The sequence below is a fragment of the Chelonoidis abingdonii genome, chromosome 7 (assembly GCF_003597395.2).
Source record: "Chelonoidis abingdonii isolate Lonesome George chromosome 7, CheloAbing_2.0, whole genome shotgun sequence".
Lineage (NCBI taxonomy): Eukaryota > Metazoa > Chordata > Testudines > Testudinidae > Chelonoidis > Chelonoidis abingdonii.
In genome coordinates, this window is record NC_133775.1 from 104923215 (window position 1) to 104945264 (window position 22050).

At 45.2% G+C, this 22050-nt stretch overlaps 1 protein-coding gene across 2 annotated transcripts; it reads right to left on the reverse strand.

Annotated features, from left to right (window-relative positions):
* Positions 1-4130: 4130 nt before the first annotated feature.
* RPS14 (ribosomal protein S14) lies at positions 4131-11452 on the reverse strand. 2 transcript variants are annotated; one of them, XM_032772034.2, is made up of 5 exons: positions 11380-11452; positions 8333-8483; positions 6727-6888; positions 5467-5543; positions 4131-4235 (listed from the first exon to the last, which is right to left on the reverse strand). In XM_032772034.2, exons 2-5 carry the CDS (start codon positions 8479-8481, stop codon positions 4168-4170), a joined length of 456 nt encoding a protein of 151 aa, XP_032627925.1. In that variant the 5' UTR covers positions 8482-8483; positions 11380-11452; the 3' UTR covers positions 4131-4167. The 2 variants fall into 2 exon arrangements, with proteins under 2 accessions (XP_032627925.1, XP_032627932.1); XM_032772041.2 differs by lacking the exon at positions 11380-11452 and adding an exon at positions 10849-10922.
* Between the last annotated feature and the right edge of the window lie 10598 nt (positions 11453-22050).

Consider the following 22050-nt stretch of genomic DNA (forward strand, 5'->3'; position numbering starts at 1 on the left):
TTACTTCTGCTCTCTGGGGTTTCCATAGACTCAGGTGAGTGGCTATGTTACAACGCACATGAGTGCTGTTCAGACCAGAGGCCAGTGAGATGTAACAGGCAGATACACGTAACAGACTGGACCGATGTCTGGAGGTGAGAGAGAGAAGCGTCTGACGTGAGAGGTGAGAAGTTCAGTCTCCTATTGCAGATGCAATTACAAGTGCTCCTAGGCCACAAGGAAACACTTCACAGACCAGGCCCAGGTCTCATTTATTTTCTCAAGATTCATTATTATTAAGCCAAATCCTGAGTTCTTTGCTCAGACCGACACATGAAAGCGAATGGGAATTTTGCCTGAGCAAGGACTGAGACAGAACCTTGCATTTGGTCTCTTATTATTCAGTTGTAGATTGAGAGTTCTGGAGCAAAGACTGTTATCTTTGTTACCTGTCTATCCAGCACCTAGCACAACAGGGGCCAGACTCTCCACTGGGGATCCTAGTAATAAATAATAAGACAGGTAAGATGCTGCTGCCCTGGAGTGCTCCCATTTACCATCAGTAAAAAGCAAGCTCCCTTTTCTGGATTTGTGGCGACTGCCATAAAGGGTGGATGTTTTCATCTGAGCCACCACCCTCAAGCACAAAACGAGAAGTGCGCACTGGTCGCTAAGCCACGGCTGACTGGCTTGACACACAAACTAACTCAACAGGTCTAAACACTCCCCGCTCTGATACCCCCAAAATCAGTACATTCAGCTCAGGGACTGAATGCCTTTGAAATCTCTTTCCCACATCTTGTTTAAGGAAGATTATGAACAGACCGCATTTAACCTCGGGAAGCCAGACACTGCACCATGCAGCACACCCTACAAACTCTGACGCAAGACACCGGGGTTGTTTCAGATTGGTGCTAAAATGGCTCATCCAGTCAGGGCCGGCTTTAGCAAGTGCAGGGCCCAATTCGAAGTTTCAACGGAGCCCCGGCAGGGATGACTAAAAAAAAAATACGTATAAAAACACGTGGGGCTTGTACTCACTGGGCGGCGCTCCTAGTCTTCGGTGGTGGGTCCTTCACTCGCTCCGGGTCTTCAGCAGCACTGAAGGACCAGACACCAAAGTGCCGCCAGGTGAGTAAAAATTAAAAAGGAGCCTCTAGTCAGGGAAGGGATTCTCGGCCACTTGTCCCCCTGCCTCTCTGCCATGGGCGTGGGGCCCGATTTGGGGAAATTGGTGGGAATTAGCCTAAAGCCGGCCGTGCACCCAGTCAATGTGTACAAGTAACTTAACCACTCTCATACCTTCATTCCCCCCATTGTCAAATGGCAACAATTCCCACGCACCTTGCCGAGTAACTCTGCAACCTATTGCTGTGTATGTGCACCAAATTATTCATTAGAAACAAACTGCCATACCCGATCAGAGACACTCATGTACTCCAAAAGCTTGTGTATCCAAACCAACGTTACATTTAAAATCCAACATATCTTTGGCAGTAGAATTAATGGGCATACAGGGCCACTGCAGAATCCCAGAGTTGGATACTTAAGTAACCTCTAGCCCCAAATAGCAGTAGTACTTTACCAGCTGGGAATGGTTTCTAAGTAACTGGAATAAAGAGCTGATTGAAAGGGGCGGGAGGGGGAAATTGCACAGCGAATTTCAGAACAGCTGCATGTCATATGTATTTAAATTCCAAAGCCAAGCATCCATCTGTCCCAATGTACATGTGTGGGATTGTTTTTTCCTGAGAAGGGGCCAAATCATTGCCTTCCAGGAATGGAGATTGCAATAGACTGTCTCACATCAGTAAGGGCAGCAAGCACAGGCTGTTTGGAATTATTAACTGGTTTATATTTTCTTCTCTTTCTCTGATATAAGGCACCCAGCTCCCTGAACCTCCTCTGAGCACATCTACTTCTCTGTTCTTTCTAAGCACCCTTCTGCCTGGTAACTTCCAACATCAGGCCATGGCTAATTTCTCACTGGCTGGAACAGTATTAACGTTCAGCTTCATTCCTTGGCTGGTTCCCAACAGTGGAACTCAGAGGAGACTTTATCAACTTCCAATGCAGCTAGTCATTGTGCCTACAAATAACACTTTCTAGAAGTAACAGGACAAAACTTTTATTTCTAAAATCCTTTCAGTGTAACAGTGATATGGATAAAGCTACAAATGACAGTTTGGCCATGTCAGGGGAGACGCTAGCGCCCATCCAGGGATGTTTCATGCAAAGGGGAATTCCAAGAACATCAGCTATTAAAGTAACAGTCCATAGGAAAGACGCTGGACTAGAGAAAGTGGCAGTGTCAGCAGATCATTCCCAAAGCAGGTGTCTCCAAGAAGTCAGGATAAAAGGTCTGCAAGCTGCAGCGCTAGAGTTGGCTTTGAACAAAGGCTATTAACAAAAATAAAAGCCCAGCGGTGGCTTCAGTCCTAAGTGTCTCTTCTCTACCATTTAAATTGCAGCCTCTGCAGTGTAAGGAGGGACGCACTGAGTTGGGAGCCAAGATAGAGTCCCAAGCGGCTGCACGGCAGTGCTACGTGCTGGTTCAGACTCAGAACCACATCTAGCCAATTAGCGGGAAATGGGATTCACTCTGAGAACTGGACACAACTTCTGTCTACCTGCAGCCAAACAGTCCTCTCCAGTATCTGAGGAAGGCAGAGAGGCCAAGGACAAATCCTCTTATGGGAGACTAGTGTTTTAAGAGCCAAAGCTGGCAAGGGCATATGTGAAAGTAGCTCCATCTTTCTATGTTCATTTTCAAACTTAAAGGTTCAAAGGCAGGCCGAGGTCATGGCCAAGGTCTCACAGGAGACCACAACACTCAAATTTCTGAGTCCATGTCTCCAATATGTAAGGCCTCATGTATATCATGAGTCTTAACCACTTAAGTTACTCTAAGTTTGCTGCATAATAGTGCTTCGGAATCTAAGCTTTCAACTAAACAGCTCAGACTTACAAACTGCCCCTTTTATTTCAATGGAGACATTGATTCTCAAGTCTAGTGATACCTGAAATGGTGACATTAACTATTTCATTGCTGAATTTTAGCAGAAGCTTCAAGTTAACATACTTGTCTGGTATTGCTGGTGGCAAAAATCAGGAGTAGGGCATGTAGTTACTGTTAAGGTTTGCTAAGGAGGGGTAGGAAGAATTAAAACCCTGCTCCTTCAAATTTGAATCCACTTCTGCTCGAGGTGAAAAATGAGACATCTTTTCCACAGTATTGAAGGCTGTAACTGCCTCTTAGGGACCAAAAAAGAGGCAAATGCCACATCCACCTGTCAAATCGACTAGCTCCCTGCAACGTCTACACTCCTTATGAATCTTCACAACAATCAGCAGCACGCTTGGGACAGCATAAAATAAATGCAATTAAAAAATAAAGGCTATCACACTGGGAGAGGGGCAAGAACAAAATGCTGCATGATACTGGGATTCCTGCATTATAGGACATGGAGCTTTTGAGGACAACTGGTTTGAAACACGTATATAGCAATGAAGTTAGCAGAGTATCAGAAGCCATTTTGGATGTCACCCTGACACTGGTAGAACAAAGGAGTGGGGCTTTGTCTGATATTAGGATGATTATCTTCAAGCTTTAAACAGAGTCACCCAATGATGGGTAACACTTTTCAACATGGAAGGAGCTTCACAGTCACAGAACGTAGGCACTCTGCTTTTAAACCTCCCTGGGCTGACACCTGGGATATGCATTTAGCACAGATGAGAGCATATGATCATGACAGGCATTAGTGAAGGGTAAATATGACAGCAGGGAGCACAAAATTACAAGGAAGAGAGTATTTTCCCTAGAAATGTAACTGGAAGTATAACATGCCATAGAACATCTGCTGGGGCTGTCATTTTAGAGTGCTTTTAAACTGCTCTACCAGTTTATACACAAATACGGCACCTCTAGTATAGCTGTGTGAACAGGAGCCCTACAACATAAACAGGACACCTATCTTCCGAGATCAAGCTACTTGTGTACGTAATTCAGACTTCTGAATGTTTCCATGAAAACAAGATATTACAACCACCGGGCTTTCAAATGACAACCAAAGGACACATGACACCAAACGCTAGCCTTCTGATCAGAGCTTGTGTTAAGAGAACACAAATGAGAACAGAAATTTCACTGAGAGATTTAATGAGGAAACAAAAGCCAGCCACGGTTTACAGACGACGACCCCGGCGACCACCCTTTCTGCGAGTGCTGTCAGACGGGATCGGGGTGACATCCTCTGTGGAAGGAAAGTTACACATTACCATTCATGACGGCAGGTTGCTTCAAACAGCTTTCCAAAGTATAGAAAATGAACCATCCAAGTCCCCGCCAGACACCACCCACCCACTACCCCAGACCTCAGCAGTGAAGAACTGCATTGGCTTCACGTGCTAATAATGTATCCTCACACAATGACCGACTTTAGTAGATCTAGCATTAACGATAAGAGGATTGAGTATAAAAGGCAAAATAATTTACTCACTCTGCTTTGAGTGCGCAAGGGGCATTATAATGCCAAATCAACATTTGCTTCCCAAAGGCCACACACAAAACCCAAGCCTTTCTTGGAAGGAGCAGGAAACCCCCCAACACCCCTACTTCCTCTCAGGAGGCAGCCTGGGAAATGATGTATAGGAGGTACAATATTTCACTTGTGCATTGACTCGTGTGTGGCAGATTTCCACATTTGTAACATTTAGAATATGGAAAATCCACACTGAAATTGCGCATCACAGGAAACTACAGACTGCAGGTCACGTGACTTCCACAGCAGCAACAGGCAGCCCCTGCTTGCAAGACAAGCTCCCACAGGAGATCGATGTACACCATAGTCCTTCCATAGGTTTCTCTGAACACTGAGAAGGCATTTTCAGCAGCACCTTTTGGGACTTTCACCCCAGTAAATCATGGCCAGTGACCTTCCAGCTACTGCTAAGTGTCAGTAACTCTAAACCAGAGGCCCGTCACTACCTTGCTATACAACTTGCACTTAGTTACCAATTCTTAGCCCATACTGAAAATTCATGCCACTTGCTGATGAGTTCTTATTTAATTTGAAAATGCTCCAGTTCCTCTAGGAACATACACATCAAATTAAAGGAAACTCAGCACCCTCAAGTAAAAAGCACAAGTGATCAGGTGGATTTCAATATGTCTGATGGTCAAGCTTGGGTTCTGTAGGATCAACAGGGAATAAATCTCAGACCTGGCCACCACGTAACTCAGTGTATTAAATAACAACAGATGCGTCCACACAGGGTTCTTTTGGTGACAGGGTTTCAAAGCAAGGAACCAGGGCTTTGGGGCTGTGCTCTGGCTCCACTCCAGCTCCAGGCAAAAACCTGCAGCGCCGCTGCTCCAGAGCTGCTCCACGCTCCAGCTCCGGGCTCCGCTCCAGAGCCCTGCAGGGAACAGATACTAATTTCCCATTATTTATCTAAAATATCTCATATGCACACCACACTTACCAATGCGCCCAATCTTCATTCCAGAACGAGCGAGAGCTCTGAGGGCTGACTGGGCACCAGGTCCAGGAGTTTTGGTCCTGGACATAATAAAACAGGCAACTGATCAGGGCAGAGAAGCGTTCACCAAACAGCTGAAGCTGAATACAGTCCGTTCCCAATGAAACAACATGCAGCCTAAGTCATTTTATCCTTTATCCCGAATTTGAAAATGCTGGAACTCTTTATGAGATGCATCCCTTTTCGTCTAACCCATGTATATGGCAAGAACAGTAACAGTCAGCAGAATATACTTCAATGCAATTCTGAATATACATGGTAATTGCACCCGACAAGGGGGCAGAAGAGCTGTCAAAGTTTAATATCAAACATGATCTTTCCTGCCATTACACAGAGACAATAGTGGATTCCCTTCCAAGTTCAACATGACACATATAATGCCTGCATCTGTAACTTTCACTCCATGCATCTGAAGAAGTGAGGTTTTCTACCCACGAAAGCTTATGCCCAAATAGATCTGTTAGTCTTTAAGGTGCTGCCAGACTCCTCGTTGTTTTTGTGACTACCGACTAACACAGCTACCCCGATACTTGACAACATGAAACAAGAGTCCCATAAGCGTGCTGAAAAAGCGGTGGAGATATATTTGAGGAAAAAACAGATTCCTGTAACCCACCCATGCCAGGTGTTTATCTTGTGAATCCATTTGTAATTAGATGGGCTTATTACTATGTAGAATGACCCATACCTTCCCAATCAAACCAGTTCTTAACATATCAATTAAAACACAGCCCATTATAAGCATGGCTCCTTCAGGTCAGAGCTGAACTGAACTAATGTTAGTCGCGTGAATATTATCGCCATGAGTCAGTGGACCAGGGCTTTCACATGTTTCACCAACTGAAAATGTACACCTCAAACATGGAGTTCTCTCTGCTGACACAACAAGCCCCACCTGCACACAAAAAATGCATCAAGCTTGCGAAGATGCATGGAATAAAATAACGCTAGTGCACGTCTGAGATGCAAGTTCTCTCACTGCTGCCCTCAAGAGCAGTGTTGTTGCTATTACGATTTTAACATGGGCAGTTGTTCTTCTACAACTGAAGTGAGATTGTAGGATTGGGTGAAAACGGCAAGACTTTATTTCACTTTGGGCTGCCTGATGAGCATAACCTAGCACTCAGTCACCGACAGGACCCAAGCACTACCTCACCGCAGCACAACATTTATGTATGTCAAAGCAGAGCCTGCCACACACACCTATTTCCACCTGTAGCTCGCAGCTTGATGTGAAGCGCAGTGATGCCCAGCTCCTTGCACCGCTGGGCAACATCCTGGGCTGCCAACATAGCAGCATAGGGCGAAGACTCGTCTCTGTCGGCCTTCACCTTCATACCACCAGTCACTCGGCAGATGGTTTCCCTGAAAAGACAATACCTCTTTGTACGTGGCCAAAAGCAATACTCAGGAAAGCGCCTGATCACAACCTGCAAGCCTTACAGAACCAGGAGATTTAAAACACAAAATAATTTCATTTTATATATTTACCAATTCATAAGTTGCCATGTGACAACCATTAATATGAATCTGTCTTACTTTTTCTAAGGTCATTTATGAAGGGAGCAAAGGCTCTTTTACACATAGAAATTGCACTGCTTTAATGTATAAATTACTAACAGAATTTGTCAAACTTGGGCAAAGCCCTGTGTGGACACTTATTGTGTTTAAACAGTACTTTATTACGGTTTATCATGTTCCTAATTGACTTATGCTAAACCAAAATAAGCATCTCCATGCAGCCTTTTGAAGAGGTTTAACTAACCATACAGCCTTTACATAGATCTAAATATATCAGTTTAAAAATCACACTAAGTCAGAGCAATGCAACTTTCTCATATAGATATGCCTTAATTCTTAGGTCTCATTCATGGAGCAAAAATAGAAGACGGTGAAAGATGGCCCAACAAGTTTCAATTAAAAATCCTGTTACAAATCTTGTGTAGTGTGTCACCTGAGCACCAAAGTTTATAGATTAATAGATGTTAAGACCACAAGGGATCACACGGTCATCTAGTCTGACCTCCTGAATAACACAGGTCATAACATTTTGAGCATCAAGCCCAATGTCTTGTGGTTGAACTAGATTATATATTTTGGAAAGATCTTTACTAAATAGCCAAGAAGGCAAATGGAAACGCCTGCTCCTGATATGGTAGATATTGTCAAGCAGTTTAAAGGTCATCTCTTTTGTAGCGAGGCAACGCTAATTCCCCTTTCTGTAAACACTTATTTCAACTCAGATGTACGTCTGGACATTTTATGTGATGGTAACTCCATGTGTTTTGTAAGAAGCAGCATTAGAAGCGTCAGATATATATCCCCATTGACTCCTTTTAATACTCAACTGCCTTCTGCTCAGATTACAGTGCAAAGCCCCGCATAGTTCAGTTCAAGAGCAACTTACATCATTTTAACTTAAGCTGATTCCTTACCTACTTGAACTAGAAGAAAACTCTGTATAGAAACCCTTATTTTGGTCTGAGTGGCTTATTTCAATATAGCTTAACTACAAATGTTTTTAAAACAATTTCAATTAAACCAGTGCAACCTCTCCTGTAGCCAAGGCCTAGAAGAGTCACTTAGATAGCAACTAGGTAAGTGTATGATATGATACTTCTTCACATATCATGGACACAGATTTTATCCTTAAGGATAAAGGTGAGTGAAAACAGCTTGAGTTATTGAACCAGAATAACTGTTACACATGCACAATTTAAATTTTAAAAACGTGTAAGGACGATACCAAGGGAAGGTAAGTAATATAGAGCCTTGTATGGTATTAACGTCACCAACATTCAGTACTCACTTGCCAGAGAGATCAGTTACATGGACAAAAGTGTCATTGAAGGAAGCGAAGATATGGCAGACGCCAAACACGTTTTCCCCTTCGGCAACCTGCGGTCCCAAGCTGATGACCTGCTCTTCCTTCTTCTCCTTACCCTTACGCGGTGCCATGTCTGAGAGGGGAAATAAGAGCGTGAGTTACATGCTGTCATGAAAAGGAGCAATGAAGATAGTTCTTTCTCTGGAATTACACAGGAACCATGTGTCTCTGGTCCTTTATACCCCTATGAAGGAGAAGTTACTTTTTAAGGGTATTTAAATCAACACAATAGGCATTTTGCAGTTGAACTGGCTACTAATCAATACAGATGCGACATGCACCAATAATCTATTTGTTTGGACTACAGGACATTCCAGAGACTGAAGAGGACCGTGCAACCCATTCATCAGTAAAACCAGCTCATTTAACCCTTTGGAAGAGCATTAGGCTCACTTTTCACATTTTAGTATATGAAATAATCTGGAGATCAGCCTGGCTTTATTATAGGCCATTGCCACTCAATCTCTCTGAAATTTTAACAGCAGCTCCATAAACATTGTCCACTGCTGCATTTCCACACAAGGCTTAACATGAAAGAGAGCCTGGATGGAAACTGTGCAGTTAAAATCATCATGTTCATAATCAGCCCTCCATCAGAAGCACTGGGTTCCATTCCCACTACTGCCACTGATCTGCTGTCTGATTTGGGGTACGGCCCTTTAACTCTCTGCCTTTGTTACCTGCCTACGACTGCCTCTTGTAAACTCCAGGGAGAGGCAGTGCCTGCTCCATATGTACATATGAAGTGCACAACAGGGCTTTAATCTGAGTGGATGCCTTTATGTCCTATGATAATACAGATAAATAGAACAACTTTAATGGGGTCTCCAATCTGTATGGTATTATTCTCATTTTACAGACTGGTTAATTAAGGCAGACAGATTTCTGACTTGCCTACAGTTAAGAATTGGATGCACAGCCAGGAACAGAATTCAGGAATCCTGACTCCCAGTCCTGCGTTTACCAGTAGCCTCTCCAATACCTCCTTTAAACTCAAAACAAGTGTAGATGGGTGCAGGAAATCCTCTGTCCTAACAGAAAACTTTCAACTAACCTAGGCAACCTAAGTCTCTCTTTTCTGCCAACATTCAGGCTAAGGAAACATACAAGAGTGAAGTGGTGACAGAATTCACTGAATTGTTCATAGTGTGTGGAGCACGTTTCAGATGTGTCTTATGGTCACCTCCACTCCCATTTGCAACTTTATGACCCACCTCCTCTCCCATTTACAATCAAATATCTACAGCCACAACTTGGAAAAATAATATTTAATACTTTCAGCAGCTGGAAATGAAGAGAACCCCAGCATTATGTGACCAATCAACAGACACTTTGGGATGTGCACAGTACAGCATTAAACTCCATCCACCTTCAGTTAGTGTGATGCTCCTCAGCAGATCATTAAGCATAACCTTGAAGGCACCCTAAAAAAATCCTGATGTGTTAACTTAAGGCTAAACCACTTATCCTTCGTGTAGCAGCTCTCCTAGGTCTAAAATTGGTACACTGCTACCTCGATATAACACCACCTGATATAACACAAATTTGGATATAACGTGGTAAAGCAGTGCTGGGGGGGTGGGGTGGGGAAGGTGCACTTCGGTCAAGCAAAGCAAGTTCAATATAACACGATTTCACCTATAACACGGTAGGATTTTTTGGCTCCCAAGGACAGCATTATATCGAGGTCGAGGTGTATAAAACTTGGTTAATAAATTGGGGTTTCCTCAAGTTTAACTGAGCGTAGTGATGACTATTGTCTGTCTCTAACATATAATAGAAGAGAATAGATTAAAAAGACCAAGTTTATTCACAGTGTAAACCTATTAGTATATGAAGTTATAGCAGAGATTAATTTGGCCTTAGCTATCGTATATATTTGGCACAAATCTGTGCCTAAAAACAGTATGTCTGATTTATCTCCACCCCCACCTTAAAACAAAAAAACAACAACACTGCAACTACAAAAAGGGACAAAGAGTCCTGTAGCACTTTATAGACTAACAGATGTACTGGGGCATAAGCTCTCGTGATCAGCTGTGGTTCAAGGTACGCTTAATGATCTACTGAGGCACATCACACTAACTGAAGGGGGCTGCAGTTTAGTGCTGTACTGTGGAGGTACCTACAGTTTAGCAGAGCTCTTTGCCCAGTCAAGTGTTTAATGAAGTGACGGACACATTTTGCATCCCCACTAATAAACATTAAACACAACTGTGGCCCTCTCCCCTTCCTCCAGATGGATTTCTGAGTGTGAAAAGACATGCGAGTAACTGGGGTGCTTGGAAACCACTTGTGTGCAGCACTGGAGAGCATCTGTGCCCCACCACGTATCCACAGTGAACCTCGGCATCCCCTCTTCCTGTTCTGAGTCTACGAAAGGATCCCACTGCCCCTATCCCGCGATACAAGCCCCAAACCACACACCGGGCCGTTACCTTCCCTCTCCGCATCCCGCTTTGTAGAGACGCTCCTACGAGCTTCTACCTTCTAGTAAAGGGCTCCCCTGCCCCCCACCAGCCCCGCTACGCCCCCAGGCCGGGGGAAGCTGCCTCGAGCTGAGGTGGTTCGGGACCCTGGCCCGGTCCACACGTCGCATAATCGGGACGAAAAATAAACAAAGCTTCCCACGGGCCCTTGGCAAACCGCCAACCGCCGGGCGGCTCGGCCACTCCAGCTCCCAGCAGCCAAGCGCCCCGCTCCCCCCACCCGCCCGGCGGCTCGGCCACTCCAGCTCCCAGCAGCCAAGCGCCCCGCTCACCCCACCTGCCCGGCGGCTCGGCCACTTTCCAGCTCCGCTTCCCCGCGGGGCCTAGCGCCCCGCTCCCCCGGCCTCCCCCCACCCGCCGGGCGGCCGCGCCGGCTCGATATCGGGGAGGAGGGGCCCGGGCAGGCTGGCTACAGGCGGCAGGGGCCGCACCCGGGGAGGATGGAAGCGGATGGCACCAAACCCGGGCCCGGCCACTTACTTGTGCGTCTGCTCGGGCACCCAACACCGGAAAGGAAGGGGCAGGGGTCACGGGGGCAGAGGTCAGCGTCACCCGGAAGTGCTACCTCGACGGAGGGGGGTCAAGCTCCCACATTCACGTCATTCGGCATCATTCTCTATAAAATCCAAACCCGCGCGCTGAGCCTTCTAGTCAGGCGCGTTTTATCGTGTTTAGCGATTTAATGATTAATAACACTTAGCTCTGTGTGAGGACGCGAGCGGTACCACCCCCAACATGGCGGCGCCCAGGGGACTCGACCGTTACCCCGCACAAAGATGGCGGCGTCCCACTGGAAGGGGCTTTTGCCCCTCACAGCGATGGCGGAGCTCTCATTCTGGGGTGGGGCCTGGCTCCAGTACGTCTGCATGGTTTGCGGTGCATTCATCACTGACAGGCCCCGAGCGAGGGGAGTTTAGGGGAGCGCCATTTCCTGTAGGCAGTGGGTATTGTTCTCGCCTGTCCATCTCTGCTGCCCTCAAGGGGCCAATGCAATTAGCGCAAGCTTCAGCTTCGTGTTTGAAATGGTTCTTAACCGCTTTAAAATAGGGGCTGGGTGGTCACCCTCTAAGGGACACCACAAAAATAGGGGCTGGGATGGTCCCCTTAAAATAAGGGATGGGCGGTTGCCCTAGCCTCACATTAGCTACATACACGTATCGCCACCTACCCACTCACCGTGGGTCATCAGTGAGCAGAACCCCAGAGCTGAAAGCAGGATCTTTACCACTTGAGTTAGAGGGGTAAGTCCATTAGCTGGTAGCGGGAGTAGGCTCATATCTTTTTACACAGACTAGCCACTAGAAGGAGATACGTCATACACACAGAGGGCTGAGCAAGCTCAGGGTTTCCTTCAAGTTGCTGAGAGGCACATCCTTTCTCTCCCCGATATGAAATTGCTCTCTGAGTTTATACAATCCTTAGGAATGTCCCTGAGATCTCACCCAATTTAATATTCAGAGAGATCCTCCATGGTCCAGTTCATATTATGGAAAATAATTCAATAGAAAATGCAAACTTCCCTATAGATTTTTGGAACCATCCTATAGAATCGAGTAGCTAATTACATCCCTGCTATAGAAGGGTTCAGAAACTTACAGAAATAAACTAAATTTCTAGTCCCTGTTACGAATTTTTAGATTAGCTTGTACTGAAATCTATTACAATTCTACAGAATGCCTGTGGTTTTCATCACTATTAAAATCCATATGACTTTTCCATGAGGGTTGACATGGAAGAAAAACCAGTCCTCACTCTGTTTGTTAGCAGCAAGTCCAGAGACAGTTTTATTTTTAAGCAATTGCAAAGGAGAGAGTGCACATGGACAGGGATTCCCCCTTCCTAGGCAAGTCTCCATTTTACAAGCAATATAAGGCAAGTATTTATACCTTTCCGTTGCATACATCAATGGCTAACGGTTATTTTTTTGTTTATACAAACTCCCTCCAGACTCTACCTTATTTCAAGGTTTCTGCTTAAATCAGCATTTCATGCTTATCAGCTAGAAGCGAGGCAAGAATCTCTAATAACTCTCGTGTTGTTAGGGTTAATGCTAACTTTCACTCTGTCCTTGAATTGACTAAAACATTTACCCTGCTTTTAATTCTGCTTCCGCACTGGGGACCTGAGAGAGTGGCTAAGCGTGTATGACGAGGAGCTGGAACTATAAATCCCATTGCACAAGAACTAATAATGTATAGTTAAAAATGTAACTTGCAGCATGAGTCCAAAACTGTAAAAGCTACAATAGTGATACAGAAGAGTTTGGAAAACTTCTAGAGCATGGGTTGAGGACTGAAAGGAGCAGAGAGACTTAGAGAAGAGACTGGTGGAGAAAACAAAGGTATTTTTTTCTGTACTTCCATTAGAACAAGATACTGGTTGTTGCAATTACAGGGCTAGCTGCACTTCTGTCCCCTTTTGGGGTCTCTGAGAGCACCCCCTCAGGTCTCTGAGAGTAGTAGGGTGACCAGATGTCCCGATTTTATAGGGACAGTACCGATTTTTTTAGGTCTTTTTCTTATATAGGATCCTATTACCCCCCACCCCATCCTGATTTTTCACACTTGCTGCCTGATCACCCTAGAGAGTACTCCTGAGACCATCACCAATCCAGAGTGGATATGTGCAGTTCTATCACTCTTGGACCAGGCCTGGGGCTATAGTTCCATGTAACCAGACTTACCCACAGGTAATAACTCAGACATAGGTTAGGGGGTTGTTACAGGAGTGGGTGGGTGAGATTCTGTGGCCTGCATTGTGTAGGAGGTCAGACTAGATGACCATAATGGTCCCTTCTGACCTTAAGTGTATGAATCTATGAACCGAGTTCCACACCTAAGGTTCTTCCCTTCGGGAGTCTGTGAGCAGTGGTGACTGTGGTGACCGGACAGCACTTAAATTGTTTAATTTTGCCAGTAGACCCTGTAGAGAAAAGGGATAATAAAAACAGTTTGCACATCCATCTGTCTGACCTAAAGCCCTCCCAACCTGTGGTGAGGGACCAAGGGGGTCTAGTTTCTTCAGACACTACAGCAGATGCTGGTCTCAACTTGAACAGCACCTCATAACCGTCTCAGCAGCTGCCCCCTTAGAGAATGAGCGTTGCTTTTTCACCAACCAGAGATTCTTTTGAGCTGCTGGTTCCCAGCCTTGCCCTTGTGTGGCAAAACAAGCTTTATAACTTGGCTGGAGCCAGTAGGTAGAATCTTCGCAACTAATGTCTCAAGCATCATCACTTAACAACTCTGAAGTGTCACTAGAGATGGTTTATCTCAAGCAATTGTTTCACTTCTTGTTTCTTTTTCTTACAACCTTCCTTATTAAACCAAACCAAAATACACATACAGTAAACATCCCAATAACCAGGTCACATACAGTATTCACAACTTGTTACAGAGCACCCTCCGGCCCCCATCCACGACACCGTTTATGACAACTTTAAGGCAATCGTATCAGGCAGTCTGAGTACACATCTTATCCCTATGGTATCCAGTGCTTGTCTTGCCTCAATTCCTCTCTTCTGTACAATTACCGTCCTGTTTTTCAATTCAATGCACAATCTCCCCTTCTAGAATTTTGTTTGGTAATAATGGAATTATAATCCAATCTTCCCGTCCTGAGCTTCCACCTGAGACTTGGCTTCCTTCAGGGATTCCTCCTGCCAAGCCAATCAATTCCCAAAAGGAAACCTCGGCACAGGTCAGAGATGGGGCTTGAGCCCTCAAAGGTCCAAGATCACCCTGTGATAGAGCACACTACACACAGGAGTCTGAGTAACTACAGTAACCAAGCCTGTCTGAGATAAGAGAGAGAGAAAACCAGAGACTGCACTTCCTGCTTCCCCCAATTCTTTGCCTAATTTTTTCAGTTAGATTTTAAGCAGTTGGAGGCAGTGGCCTCTCAACCCTTTGAAGAGCTTGTGTCCTTCATGCTATCTCCTCATTTGGAAAGTGTCTCTCCCTAAATCGTCACACTAATCCATAGACTAAGAACCCTCCTGGGTTGCTTGATAACATAACAATGGGCCCTTACACAACATCACCCACAGAGGGGAAAAAATGCAAAAAACCTGCTTCCAGCCATCTGCTGCTAGCTGGGAAATGATGCTCCCTCCTCACTGGTGGCAACTGGGTCCTGGTTTGATGGACCGTGGTTAATTTGCCTTGAAAGTATTAGCCCTGGAAAAGCCGTAGCTGGACCCGGTTATTTGTTGCCTTTTGGGTCCTAGGGGGCCATGAGCTGCCCACGTGTAAATTGGAGCAGCCCTGAGGCGGAGTCCTGGCTCATCCTCCGAATGTACAGCGGGAAAGTGTCTTAAAACCACCTCCCCTGCTCCCCCATCTTACACTTTTGTGCCAAGTGCAGGAAGCAAGAATCAGGCCAAGAAGCAGAAGTGTTGAAGGACAGATGTGGAATAAGTTTAATACACACTGTGATTTAATCTAATTCAGGGACTATTTTACACCTAATTTATCTTTCAGGAGTACTGGTGGAAATGTTTACAACAGAAAACAGCTGACCTGCCACTTTGCACTCAACTGGAAAGAGACATTCATTTTAAGGGAGGTTGTTTTGTTTTGTTTGTTTTTTAAACAGGTTCTTTCTCCTGTTAGAGAGGATTTTGCTGTGTATTTCAATGGGACATTTTAAATCTCATTTAATTTTACGATATATACTTCATTCAAATTTTCACACCTCGACAGCCCTGGATAGATTTAGAAATGAAAGTGGGAAGTCCTGTTGGATAAGAAATCATTGCTTGCCTACTGCTGGTGGGCACCCTTCCAGCTGTTATTTCTCTGAGGCATGTTTACTTTAACATCATCACTGTCATCTTGCATTGGACTCAGATTCTGAGATGAAATTTTTCAAGCGGCAAAGATTAGGAGGAGGCGGGGGGAAATCTGTCACAGCAAACTGGCAGGTACGAACCATCTTCATTCTCTGAGAGAGCAGCTGTAGACAGACCATTTCACAAGACACAAGGATTCACCCTGGATCAAGAGTCAATCAGGGTTGGTCTTGTTATTGATTTAAGGGTGATCTGCAAAGGACAAGTAACTGCATTTATGGCCCTTTTCATGCCCTTGTGATGGATGCATGAAAGGTTGTTTTTACTTGTTTACTTTTTTTTCTAATAGAAGCTCCAGAGTCGTCTATTCTAGCAGACTCTCTGGACAACTGGAGATATCTATTTGTCTGTTGTTTATGTATTGGCCAATTATCTTCAATAATCTTTGATACCTAGACAGATAATTCTCCAGTTGTCCAAAGATGATGGAGCTGTGAATAAGATCACCCCAGGAGCAGCCCATCATGAGAGACCCTGAGAGCCTTTCAACTTTGTGAATGGGATGGCCACTCTCTTCTCCACTGACAGGGCAGCTCTCATTTTGGTGTTTTTGTGCCAGAGGGCTGGGATGAGCTCGGCACACAGTGCCCGAATTGCAGCTTTTCACATCTGAAAGTTCTACAGCCACCGCTCGTCATCCCAAACCTGCATTGCAATCCCACCAGTCTGTGCTCATTTTGTGGGCCCAGAAGTGGCCCGTGTGGAGCATCTCCCCGAATGTCAGCAGCAACCTGGCATTTTTATTCACTGTGTCCCTCAACATCCAGTTATTGTGCTTGGATATCTTCTCATCTTCCTCATCACACGCCCAGATGTCGTAATACTCAGTTGAGTTCTGCAAATACAGGAGAATTGTGCATCTGGTATTAGCAATGGACATTAGAACTGCACTGAGCTCGGCAGGGTCCTTGCTTCTGCCAGAGAGATGGTGGAGACTGAAAAGCAACGGGTGGGACTGTGGCACAAAAATTATGGGATAGAACAAACATTACGGGATGGAGAAAGTGGCATACTGAGATCTTGATCCTTCATTCCCAGAAATCACTGGGACAATTGCTGGTATCTCACAAAGCACCACAAAAATGTCCCAAAAGGCATTGAACCAGACAGTAGCAGGGGATACATGGAGATGCCCACCTCTGGGATGCACCACAGTTTCCATTGACACAACCACTCGTGGTGCGTATGCACAGCACCAACACAAGCAGCCAAGCATGCATATGCCTGAGCAATATACAGCAGTCGACCTCGGAACTTGCACTGACCAAACTTCATAATGTGGACGTGCCCTTATAAAGCTTTGTCAACACTTAACATTTTGTTGCTGCTTCAGCTTTGCCGGTATAGTTAAAGCAGTTAAACCTCCTGCAGTATAGACACAGCTCTACTGGAGTAAAAATGCTTATACTCATATGGTTTATTTGGTTCTGTGAAGCAAAATAAGCTCTACCTGTGTAAAGTATCTTATCACAGTATAACAATGTCCACATGAGTGCTTTTACTGGCATAACTGTCTGGGGGAAAATCACAGCCCTTACAGACATAGTTATTCCAGGAAAGCTTTTTTAAGTGCAGACCAAGTCTCGATTGATGTTATAGATCAGTTTAAATTAAATTGGCATAACTTCTGCATGTAGATAAGGCCTGAGCCCCAGACAACTGGGTGTCTCCAATCAGCCCTCCTCACCTAAGACACTTGTCTGCACTCCTGACAGCTGATGTAATATCACGAAGGAGGGGAAGAGTCCTGCTGTTCTTCAGGGAAGGATTTTAACTCCACGTCATCAAGCGCTCCGAGATTTCTGCATCCACACCTTACACCATTCAAAACTAACACTGAACCTCCTTCCAGATCCGATCTTGATCTCATTGAAATTGATGGCAAAACTTGGAGCTTGCATGAACATGCCTGTAAAACAGGATTGGACCATCCTACGTTTGCTGAGCTATCAAAGGAACTTGTAGCTGTTGGTGGTGCTAGGGCTGGGCTTAGGACTGGACCCCAGGTGCACTGAAGTCAATGGAACGACTAGGGTTAGACTTGAATCAGACCCTTAAAGCCTAAATGCAAAGCCTAACTAGGCAGGCTGTTCACCCAGGTTTAGGCTGGGCAGTTCTGTTTTCCTCTGGTTTGTCCCCTGTCCAGTGCTGATGCAAAAGCAGACGTGGTTTTGTCTATCGCACATGGAGGATGCCATGTTATTGAGTGCCCCACCAGCATGACCTCAAGTGCATGGTGCAGGCAAGACCATGCCGGCACGAGCAGAGCGGCATGTTCTGCAAAATGGGATCTTTCATGCAGCATGACCATGCACCGTGTACACATGTGAGGCCACGCCAGCGGGGGCGGGGCCAATCGAGGGCCAGCATCCTGTATTCTGAGCATGTGTCAGTGGCTGCTCTAAGCCTAAATCGTTTAAAAGAACCCCAAAACGCTAGCAAAATCTACTATAAAATGCTTGTCTGCGGTTTAGGCCTTAGGATCAGTTGGCTTCATTTGGCCGTTATCTGATCCCAAAGGAACTCTAGACAAATCGTATCTGCTAATGTGTCCCAACTGCATGCACTAACTTATGTTAGAGAGATGTCTATTAAAACTAAATAGATCTGTAATGCAGTTAATATCTGGTTAACCCCCTGTGATATAGCTAAATAACCCTTTTTTATCATTCTTGTGAAGAATGTATCTATGTGGGAATATAAGGAGGTCTCTGGGAATTTTTCCCGCAAGGGGGTTGTACGTAGAGATTTTAATATACATTGCTCTTTAGAACATTTTCTCATAAAGAGCTAACATGGGAGCTTTTAATATACATAATTCTCTGAGGCAGTCAGATGGCTAATGTAAAAGGCATAGACTTTGTAGCTGTGAATGATAGCACAGGGACTGGGATGGATTCTTTTTAGAGTGATTATCATCAGGAGATTTGAACCCTCTCCACTGCAAAAAGAAAAACAAAACAAAAAAACTGACACTAGGAAAGTTTTTCATTAAGGCAACCTAGAAAGTGACAATTTTCCCATTCTAGCTGATTACAGTATGAGAGAAAACATCACAGATGGTCTTTGGAAAGGTAGATTGAATTTGACTTAATCACAAGTGCAATATCCTGCCTAGTTTCTGAGTGCCTCTTGCATGTAATGGTGCTGAGCGCCCTCATCTGCTCTGACTTCAACGAGAAATGAGGCTCAGAAAGAACCTTGCAGGATTGGTTCTCTTGGTAGAAAACAATGGGCCAAACCCTGTTTGCTGTAAAGATGCAGGTAGCTGTACCGATTTAACTGGGTTACATGCAGGAGCAAACTGAACAGGATTCAGCCCTCATATACTGAGTGAACATATTTATATCTGATTAAAAATGAAATATAGGGCCAGAAAAGAAGCTGATGGCTTGTGGTATGAATGGAGGCTATTCCCAGAGTTCCCACTAGAGGGTGTATGAAATCTCATTGATGGCCTGAGAGCACAACTCCAGAGAGCTGTTTAAGGTTTGGATTCCTTCCAGGGTCTATCAAAGAAGTTGAAAGATTCACTGGTGGCCCAAGGAAAACATTTGAAATCCTGTATTGAGCTGATCTTGCCACTGTATTTTGTGTGGTTTTGTTATTAGTCGCCGCTGCCATGAAAACATAGCTTTAAAGAATTTGCTTGTTGCTTTTCTAACATTGAAGTCCTCTGCTTCTGACATCAGAGCTGCTTCTGCAGGGACTCAGTTTGATGACCAAGGATTATAGCTGATTTTGAGGAAGTGGGGAGACTAAGTATCAGGAACCAAAGAGCACTTAAGAAAAAATTAATCAGAACAAAGCAGCTGTCCTTGCAGCCCAAAGATGGGTTAAGGCTTCAGCGGACCCACGTGTTCAGATACCACGTTACCAGAGGGAGACAGAGGAACATTGGTCATAAATTCATCTGTCTGTCCGTCTGACTACCAGGTGATCGTCTCCACAAGGTGCTATTTGCAGTCCTTGGCTGAAAGACAATGGCCAGTCCAGCATGGGGCTGAGGAGAAGAGGATGGGAAGGGGTGACCGGTGGGGCTAACCTAGCCAAAGAACATAGTGATGCTATGGCATTGGAATGATGGTCTGAAGACTAAGCAACTCCGTGGTTTTTCAGTATGCCATGGCCTTTCCACGCTTCTGAAGTTAACAGGTATGCCACCACAGAAATTAAAGACTTCTTCGGTCACCTCGTCCCAGGATTCAAGCCATGTCGGAATGCCCTGGAGTGCGATTCTGGCCCTTTTTAGAAGCCAGAAGGGCTTTCTGGCACCAATGGGCACAAGCACATACGAGTGACCGTTTTGGAAGTACCAGAAGTGTGTTCCAGCAGCCAACTCTGCCTGCTCCATTCCCCTGCCAAAGCAGCGCTGTGCCCTACAGATTATTGCCCAGGGCTTTACCGGTCTGCAGTTAAATGACTCAAGCCTTGGGATTCTCCTGGCTTCCCTTAGGAGTCTATTGCACATGCTCATGGGGTGCACTGTTCTGAATGCTTTTGTGTCGTGCAAACTACATTTCCCTTGCTCACTTCCACTCAGATAACTCCTAGCTCCCCCCACGTGGGCCATCGTGTACTGCTCCTGTCTCCTTGAGCAGTTGTCACCTACATCCTGGATGTCTGTTTCACATTGGATAAGATTCTCTTACCACATACTTTAATTAAGGCTGCTGTAATTCTGGCTGAGGGTTCCAGTGATACAAGCAGCACCCTTGGGATTGATGGTGGAGTTTGTATTTTGTGGGAGGGTGGGGGAAGAAACAAGAGAGACATTTATTCCCCATTGCTGCCTGTGCTTGGACAAGTCACTTCTCCTCTCTGTGCTCAGTTTCCCCTCACACCTTTTGTCTGCCTTGTCTGTTTGGATTGTAAGCCCTTCAGGACAGGGACAATCCCTTCGTGTGTGTTTGTACAGCACCTCACAGGGAGGCCTCCATCTTGGTTGGTTGGAGCCTCTAGGTACTGAAGTAATAATAATGTGGACCTGAAGAAGAGCTCTGTTAGCTTGCTTCTTTCACCAATAGAAGTTGGGCCAATTAAAGGTAGTACGTTGTCTCTCTAATGTGGACGTTGACGCTTTGCAGTCATTACCACACTGGTTTGAAAACACCCCAGAAAAGAGATGGAGTTTTTCACGGTTTCCATTTGATCCTTGTCTAAGTCTCTGTTTTTCCCATTCAGCAGTCTCTTAGCTTCTTCATCATCCAGGACCTTCCAGTAATTACAGTAGTTTTCCACAAGCACCATGTGATAGCAGTGGGGATGGGCAGAGTTCATACATCAACCAGGCATGAGTCAGGTGGTGGTCAGGCTTGGAACTCAATGTGCGTCCAAACTCAAAAACACAGGAATGGTGAAGTGAGATGTGAGCAAACCTGGATGAATTTATCCCAAGAGGGCTGCAAAGACGAACCGGGGTGTGTCCAACGGTGGGTAGGGAAGTTCACACACAGAATTGTCCTCTGTGGGGATTGGACCCACCTACAGATGGTTTTGGAACGGATGTGACTCTGAAGCAAGGAAGCTGCAAACCTCATTTGATAACAAACAAAAACACTGGGCTGCCAGATGAGTGGCTAATAAAACACACAACAGTCCCATAGCTGCAGATAAATGTATTAAGTCCTAGGCACTGCATGGGAAGGGTATTTTTTCCTTTCACAGTCAAAGGGAAGTATCCTTCCTCTCCTACCCTCCCCCTAGCATCAGGAATGGTGTATCCTGGCAATTGAAATCATTCCACAAGCCTTCAGTTCTGGGCTTTTTTAGCAACCAGTGTGGGTGCTTAGAGTGTCTCGTTAGTTGCTCGAGTAGCAAAGGTGCAGGATAGATGACTGTCATGCGAGCCACCTAGCTGCAAACGGTGAGGACTTCCTCCTTGAGCTCTCTTGTGTTGCTTTCATAGATGCTGGAGCTGAGGGTGCTGGGGGTGCCTCCATGCCCCCTGGCTTGAAGTGGTTTCCATCAGATGCAGGGTTTACAGTCTGGTTCAATGGTTCTCAGCACTCCCACTGTACAAATTGTTCCAGCCCCCATGTTGCTTTGCATTTAAAAAATGCTCCAGATTGAACTCCTCGTGGCTAATTAAAATCCCAGCTGCTCTTTGGCAATAGCTTCCCAAACGGATGGGAAACCCACACACACGGGGACGCTGCAAATGGAATTCAAAGCTCATCTCATGACTAAATGAAAACAATTGAACTATTTCTATTGGTCTTTTAACCTCTTGGCCCATCTTTAAACGGATAGCATCCCTTTAAAACCACGTATCTGGTAATCCGTCTGTCTGAAAACCC

Bases quoted from the DNA above. Each gene is read 5' to 3' on its own strand.
- RPS14 (XM_032772034.2), bottom strand. From the start codon at position 8,481: ATGGCACCGCGTAAGGGTAAGGAGAAGAAGGAAGAGCAGGTCATCAGC. The intron at 6,889-8,332 runs GTGAGTACTGAA...TTGTCTTTTCAG, and splicing joins GTAACTGATCTCTCTGGCAA to GGAAACCATCTGCCGAGTGA. The intron at 4,236-5,466 runs GTAAGTGTGGTG...TTCCTTCCACAG, and splicing joins AATGAAGATTGGGCGCATTG to AGGATGTCACCCCGATCCCG.